General features: G+C 54.2%; 1 protein-coding gene across 2 annotated transcripts; it reads right to left on the bottom strand.

Moving 5' to 3' along the window:
* Positions 1 to 325: 325 nt before the first annotated feature.
* LOC129691336 (zinc finger protein 689) lies at positions 326 to 7,270 on the bottom strand. Of its 2 annotated transcripts, none has more exons than XM_055627429.1 (3): positions 6,687 to 7,270; positions 6,387 to 6,542; positions 326 to 3,324 (listed from the first exon to the last, which is right to left on the bottom strand). In XM_055627429.1, the coding sequence occupies exons 1-3, from the start codon at positions 6,889 to 6,891 to the stop codon at positions 2,141 to 2,143; spliced, it is 1,545 nt and encodes a 514-aa protein (XP_055483404.1). In that variant the 5' UTR covers positions 6,892 to 7,270; the 3' UTR covers positions 326 to 2,140. The 2 variants fall into 2 exon arrangements, with proteins under 2 accessions (XP_055483404.1, XP_055483405.1); XM_055627430.1 differs by having other exon boundaries at positions 6,387 to 6,500.
* Positions 7,271 to 7,606: the final 336 nt, after the last annotated feature.

Below are 7,606 nucleotides of genomic sequence, written 5' to 3'. Positions count from 1 at the left end.
TCCTCACTAACGAAAGGGCCAGGATCATGTCTGGAATGGACCCCAGCAGTGGGGAAGCTTAGGAAGCCTGCATAGCTCTCTCCTCTGCTCTCCATGGACAGGATGGAAGGCAGCCACAACAGCGTTCCAGTTTTAGGTGACAACCTGGACCCAGAAGCAACTGTAAAATTCCAGAGGCAGCTCTAACAGCGGAGACCTGGCGGGCATCTGAGGTCTTAGCTAGGGAAAGGCGGATCCAACCTCCATCATAGCACTAACCTTCTCAGCCAAGGAACTAGATTCACATTTGGTGACGAGTAATTCCAGAAGGGACAGGATTCATCCATTAAGTAGTTTAATGAAATCCTATCTGGCACGGCCCCTGCCCAGAGGGCACTCACCCATCATCCATGAAGAAACAGACAAATGGTTACAATCAACTTCTTAAACACCCAACCAGAGGGGAGGACGGGTCAGCGTTTCCCACCTGCTCGCCACCTGGAGCTGAGCTCGGCTGCAATGCAGAAGGATGACCCACCTCAGCCGTCAGTGGTAAGCCGTGTTTGGAGATTCCACTTTGGTACAGCTGCCCAAGGCAAGAAGGTAGTGAAGTTTTACTGAGTACCTAGTCAGGTGGGTGCCATGGGGGCACAGGGAGGTTAAGACACAACGCTCTCAGGACCTCTACCCTCCAGAACGACCAGAGCAAAAGCTGAATGGGGTCCCATGGAAGGTTCCATGCTGTTTCCTTATTTTGAAGAAAATGGGGGGGAGGGGAAGGGGCAGCCAGTTCCCAAGGGTTTTCCAGCCACTGGCTACCTATAGCGATCTCAGACCTACCCTTCCCATGTTCACCTCCTGCTGCTGGATACCGCCCCCCCCCCCCACTTCTTCTGAGAATCAAACCTCTCAGTGTGCTGTGCTGATGGCTCATATCCACTCTGAGCCAACTTTCCAAAAGTGGTGACGATTTGGCTTTACCACTTCCCTAAAAAGAAAGGTTAGGACGTTTAGAGGTCTGAAGTCTGACACAGTGGCATTTCCCCCAAATCAGTACGGCCTAGTTAAAACCAAAACAGCCTGGAGGGGTGCATAGCACTCTGTTGTTTTTGTGTGATCCTTAAAATGCTAAAAATGGCACATTTGGAGATTTCACATGTGGGACCTGAGGGCCACTCTTCAAAGGATGCCTGACCCAGAGCTGGAGAGATGGCCCAGTGGCCAAGGGCACCGGCTGCTCTTTCATGGGACCTGGGGCTCGGTTCCCAGCACCCACATGGCGGCTCACAACCATCTGTAACTCCAGCTCCAGGGGCTCTGATGGCCTCATCTGGCCTTCTTTGGGTACTAGGCCCAAACACGGTGCATAGATACACATGCAGGCAAAACATTCAAACACATAAAATAAAATAAATATTTAAAATATATATATACACCTATATATATATTTTTTTTTAAAGAATGACTGACCAGAATTGTGGTGTCCGCCTACCACTCCCATTCCTCAGAAGGCTGAGGTGGGCAAATCACTGACTCGCACAGGTTGGAGACCACTTGAGGCAGAAAGACCACCATCTCAACACCCCACACACACCCACACACACAGAAACATGGGACCAACTTGGGTACAAAATAGTTGTGATTAAGCTTTTGTGAAGAGCACCCTGTGGGTAAGCGCTGAGTACTCTAGACCAGGTTTACAAAGGAGAACGCAGTACGTAGCCTTCTAAATATCAGCACCATGTCACAGGGAAATGACCCGGCACGTGAGGTAGTGAGTTCCAGTCCGTTTCCAGCAATGACCTATCGCCAGGCCGCAGGAGTGTCGCGAACGTGGAGCCAAACCCAGGTTTTCCACGTGGTACGGAGACAGGGGCAGAGCAGGGAAGGTTCTGCCCCTGTCAATGAATGTAACCTGTACACACTAAACTAAGGAGGCCCCTAACATAGCCTGGGGGAAGAACACACCCACGTTACTTTACGACAGGTTAGCTCGGGAAACTTTAATGGAATGGCATCATCTCTCCCGATAACTGGTTCAGACGTGCTTGCAGGACAGCGGTGCGGCGTTTCAGGGCGCGAGGCAGGGGACCAGAGCTCCGCTCCTGCTCCGTGGGACCTCCGCCAGCTTCTCCGCGGCGGCCTCCCAGTCTTCGTCGTGCTAAAGCGCGCTGCTCTTCGGGCTGGGCCCTCCGAGGGCAGGCCTGGGGCCGCTGCTGGGGGTGCTGGGGCTGCACTTGTGAACGGCCAGGGACCACCTCTGGCGGAAGCATCGGCCGCACTCCAGGCAGGGGAAGGGCTTCTCCCCGGTGTGCAGGAGCTGGTGCTGAGCCAGGTGGCTCCACTGGGCGAAGCGCTTGGAGCAGAGGTCGCAGGCGTAGGGCCGCTCGCCCGAGTGCACGCGCCGGTGGCTGGCCAGCAGCGACGGGTAGGCGAAGCGGCGGCCGCAGTCGCCGCAGGCGTGCAGCTTCTCCTCCGTGTGGGTGCTGCGGTGGATGGCCAGGGAGCCGCTCCTCCGGAAGGCGCGGCCGCAGTCCGGGCAGGGGTAGGGCTTCTCGCCCGTGTGCAGGAGCTGGTGCTGGAGCAGCGTGCTGCGCTGGGAGAAGCGGGCCTCGCAGTGCTCGCAGGCGTAGGGCCGCTCGCCCGAGTGCACCCGCCGGTGGCTCACCAGGCGGGAGGAGGAGGAGAAGCGCCGCTCGCAGTCCGGGCACGGGTACGGCTTCTCCCCGGTGTGGATGCGCTGGTGGATGACGAGGGCGGTGCGCTGGCGGAAGCGGCGGCCGCACTCCAGGCAGGTATAGGGCTTCTCGCCCGTGTGCGTCCGCTGGTGGATGGCGAGCAGGGACGGGTAGGCGAAGCGGCGCCCGCAGCTGGGGCACGGATGGGGCTTCTCGCCCGTGTGCGTGGTCCGGTGGTTGGCCAGGGAGCGGCTCCTTCGGAAGCAGCGGCCGCAGTCGGGGCAGTGGTAGGGTTTCTCGCCCGTGTGTATGACCTGGTGCTGGGAGAGGTTCTTCCGTTGGGAAAACCGTTTGCCACACTGGTCACAAACGTAAGGGCACTCGCCCGAGTGTGCCCGCCGGTGGCTGACCAGCAGGGATGGGTAGGAAAAGCGGCGCCCACAGTCCGGGCAGGGGTAGGGCTTCTTCAGGTTCTGGGCACACTTGTGGCTCTCCAGGGCCGGGTGGTCGGGGAAGGTACACCCACAGTCGGGGCAGATGGGGCCCCCGGACGTCTGCCTGGGAATCAGCCGGGGTTTGCTGGGCTTTCGCCCTCGTTTCCCCTTCCGCGGTGCTTCCTTGGGCGGGAATACTTCCTTCTCTTCGTTCTTCTGCCTGGTTCTGGTTTCTACCGAGAAACAACAGAATTAACAAACACTGGACTCCTGTGCTTGCCTGTTGAGAACGTTAATGGTTACAAGAACAATGCACTCAGCTCCTGTTAACTGTTATTGTTATTGTCAGAGGCAGTTTTAAGTGTGTCATGGAAATGTGGACGCCGTTTGTTTGGACCTCCTCAACCAGATCAAGGATATTGTTGGTCTTGTTTTTTTTTTTTTTTGGGGGGGGGGGGTAAGGTAAGCTCACTTTTAAAGTGAGGGTTCGACTTGGTTGGCAGAGCGCTGGCCTGGATCCTGCAGCACATCAAACGCCTCATCCTTGGCTACACAGCAAATCTGAGGCTTCAACTAAGATATGTGAGACTCTGTCCTCAAACACAATCCAACAAAAACTTTGAATGTTTGGGGTAGTTGGGGGTGTAGCTCACTGGGGCGCACAGAAAACTGTGTCCCCACCTACTTTGTAGAAACTTGCTTTCTTTCAGTGTTTTGGGGTTTTGCTTGTTTCCAGACAGGGTCTCATGTAGCCTAGGCCGACCTTGAACTTCTCCCGTACACTCCTGCTTCTGCCTGCCAGGTGCTATACAAGCAGTATACCTTATCTGTGCGATGCTGGGCCAAAGCCTGAGCTGCCTGCCTGTTGAGGCATGTGCTGTGCTGAGTGAGCAGCACTCCCAGCCGTCTTCACAGGGTTTTATGATGCTGTGCGAACATACGGTCTCCCCAGACAGCAATGTGTAATTATTGCACTTCCCTTTTTCCCCACTTTGTAGTCCAAAGATATTTTCACAAAAGAAGATGGTGACAGGTCTCCCAGAGCTGGGCTTAAGGCAGCTGTAAGCTGCCCCAGTGTGGGTTCTGGGATCTGAACTCAGGGCTTACTGGAAGAGCAGCAAGTGCTCCTAACTCCTGAGCCAGCTCACCAGCTCAGAATTTGCATTTTTAAAGCATTCCTGTGCTGCTTTTATGTCAACCTGAAACAAGATGGAGTCACTTGGGAAGTGACAACCTCAATGGAGAAAATGCCTTCACCTGGTTGCCCTGTGGTGCATTTTCCTAATTAGCAAGTGGCCAGCCCATTTTTGATGCCATTCCTGGACAGGTGGCCTTGGGGTATATAAGAAAGCAGGCTGAGCAAGCCAGGAGGAGCAGGCCAGCAGGCAGCCCTTCTCTAGGTCTCTGCTTCAGTTCCTGGCCTTGCATTCCTTTGATGTTGTACTGCGTTGTGAAAGCTGAGTGAAACACCCTTTCATCCTCAAGGTGCTTTTGGTCATGATGCTCAATGCTCAATGATAGCAATGGAAACCCTGACTAAGACAGAAACTGGTACCAGGAGTGGGGTATTTCTGAGACAAACCTGAACCTCTGTTCTGGGGAGGAGTGTGATGGCAACTCCGGGCTGGAAAAGCTGTTGAGTGCCGAGTTAATGGGTGGGAACTTAGAAGGTGGTGCTGGCAGCAGTGCAGATCACGATGATGGCCTGTGAAATTTCAGAGGAAAGCCTGAGGCTCCCTAAAAGACGCTACCAAAGCCATTTATGTGACAGCTTTAATTAGAAACCACTAAAGAAAAAAGAAACCTTTGCCTAGCTGGGACAATTGATACTGTCAGCTGGCTTTGACAAGTTGGCACAATTAAAAAACACCAGCATCACCCAGGATGATAAATCCGGGAGTATTTCCTCAGGGTCAGCACTCAGAAGCTGTGATCCATGAGGATATCGTGTTGGCAGCTAAACTTGATCATGTGTAAGTTTGCCAAGTTGTGTTAGTTTGGAAGGCATGAAGGGTCCTGAAGAGCAATGAGGTTTGGTACTGTGACAGGCAAGCCTAGGTCTCAGTTGAAGGAGACACCTCAGGACTGAAGGGCTCATGGAGAGAAACTGAGGTCTGGCACCGTCAGGGTCACTATCTCTAAAGAGACTGCAGGTGGAGGTATGGCCTCAGCGTCTGGAGATAGCATTACCACGGATGACCACCACCACCAGCTGCAGGATGGAGCTGGCTCGAGGAAACACGCTGTACATGCGCTGATGGCAGTCAGGGAAGAACCAAACCCTCTGGAGCCTAGATCACACTGGGCTTCGTGCTGCTGGCATTTGGTTTTGCTTTAATTTTATTGTGATTGATTTTTTTTTTTTAAACAGGAACCCATGGTTAATTTTAGAGAGACTTTGGATATTTTAGAGGAACTCTGAAAGAGACTTTGGACATTTAAGGAGATGCAACTTTTGGAGTGTTTGAATTGAGGTCCTGGGATGAACAAGAAAGGAAAGGTTATGGTTAACTGGGTTGTGTTTGTGTGTCAAGCTGTGAAGGGGTCAATTGTGCTGCCTTGCTTTATGTCAACCGGAGATAAGTTAAGAGTCGTTTGGGAAGGAGGAACCTCAATGAAGAACATGCCCTCACCAGAATGGCCTGTGGTACATTTTCTTAGTGATCCATGTGGGAGGGCCCAGCCCACTGTGGGAGGCACCATCCCTAAGCAGGTGTTCCTGGGTATGTAAGAAAGTAGGGAGCAAGCCACTAAGCAGCCTGCAGCTTCTGCTTTCCTTCCTCCCTGACTCCCTTTAATGATGGATTGTAATATGATCTTGTCAATGAAATACACCCCTTCCTCCCCAAGCTGCTTTTGTCATGGTGTTTATACAGCATAGTAACCCCTGACTAAGACAACTGCCAAATACTCAGCTGCTGGTCTAGAAGCACGTTGAGAGAGCGGAACAGTTGTAAACAACGTTAAAGACCTTGGACTGTATTTCATCCAGTAGCTCACATTCAAATCGGTGAGGGTTTCCTTTCCTTTTTTTAAATTCGAGTGAACCTGGGGCTAGAGAGATGGCTCGGAGGTTAAAGGCTCTTCCTACTCTTCCAGAGGACCCAGTTTAGCTCAGTGGAGGCTTGGTCCCGGATCCTAGGAAGCCCGGTCTTTTTCAAAGCTCAGGATTCACTTGTGTCAAGGGAGTACTGCTAGTTTGCCCACACTACAACAACCTGCTTAACTAACCAGACGACAGATCTAGGTTGGGTCAATAGAGGGCTGCAGGGTCTCCACGGGCATTCTCACTCACTTCTCTGGAATGTTACCCATCTCCGGTACTCCTGCGGATCTAGGGCTGCGGGTTCCCAATCATCGGTATTTCGTTCCAACCAGGAGATGAGAGCTGGTTTGGGACCTGCGCATCCTGGGGAAGGAGAACCAGTCAGAGGGCTGGCCTCGGAAGATGCTAAAAAGAAACAAAAACAATATGCCGAGGCTCTGCCCCCACCCCTAACCAGCAGCTCGCAGGTCAGGACCCTGGGCTCCCTGCCCCCACTCTACCCCGCCCTCAAGCTCCATCATCCCTTCAGCCGATTGGGCCGGGCCTCACCGAGCGCGCCCAGGAGGCCGTAGGTCTCGCGCATCACATCCCGGTACAGCGTCCTCTGCGCGGGCCGCAGACACCCCCACTCCTCCGAGGAGAAGTACACGGCCACGTCCGCGAACTTCAAGGCCCTTGGCCTCCTGCCCCTTCTCCGAGTAGGGCCGGCCTCTCCGGGTGCCCGCGTGGGGAGCGGAGCCGAAGGCGGAGCCATCGGACCTGCGCCCGGCCTTGCCCCGGGCGCCGCGCCCCCCCAGACCTCGGAGCCCAGCCGGGAAGGCCCGGAGGAAACGTGAATCGGCTGCCTGAGGGGCCTGGCGGCCCAGCACAGAGCACCCCGCTATTCAGGAAACTCCCGCTGCAACTTGGGTGAGAGGCACCGGGAAATGCCTTCGGGGAAGATGGCGGCGCCGCTCCTGCACCACCGCTGCCTAGACCACAGGCAGGTTCCAGCTATCGATTTTATTGACCCGAGCGCCATGCCGGCTTCTTAACCACCCTGCCCTGAAGTGTAATGGCGCTGCGAGATGGCTTCTTGCCTACTTTCCCCCCCTTATCTATTGCCTTCGTTTATTGGTCCGTAGCTGAAGATCGGGGGCTCTGATTGGGTGTCGGCGAAGGCGGCTCATTTGAATGAAGCCAACGGATTCTTAAGGGCAAGAAGGTGATAGCGTGTTTGTAAGCAGGTTGTGAGATGTGTAATGCACGGGAGGCTCTTGTGTTGTCCAGTGTTCGTTGGCCCTGGTTGGAGAAGACATTTCTACACATCTCCCTAGGGAAAGCCACACAATGCCAGCATTGGTTTGCTGAACAACTGCATTCTATGGCCAGTAAGTGGCCACAGCCAGGAGTTCTGAAGTCCCAATGCTTTAGGACGGTGGCTCTTTGTTTTGAAGCCTTGTGCTTATCACTCTTTGTACAGTGGGGTG

Source organism: Psammomys obesus, unplaced genomic scaffold (genome assembly GCF_907164565.1).
Source record: "Psammomys obesus unplaced genomic scaffold, mPsaObe1.curated_primary_1811, whole genome shotgun sequence".
In the NCBI taxonomy this organism is placed as follows: domain Eukaryota; kingdom Metazoa; phylum Chordata; class Mammalia; order Rodentia; family Muridae; genus Psammomys; species Psammomys obesus.
The sequence above is the reverse complement of the archived record's forward strand: the minus strand, read 5'-3'. Positions and strand labels throughout refer to the sequence as shown.

Excerpts from the sequence above, each read along its gene's own strand:
- LOC129691336 (XM_055627429.1), bottom strand. The coding sequence starts at position 6,891 with ATGGCTCCGCCTTCGGCTCCGCTCCCCACGCGGGCACCCGGAGAGGCC. Across the intron at positions 6,543-6,686 it reads CGGCCTCCTGGGCGCGCTCG|CATCTTCCGAGGCCAGCCCT; the intron begins GTGAGGCCCGGC and ends GTTTCTTTTTAG. Across the intron at positions 3,325-6,386 it reads ATGGGTAACATTCCAGAGAA|AAACCAGAACCAGGCAGAAG; the intron begins GTGAGTGAGAAT and ends GTTTCTCGGTAG.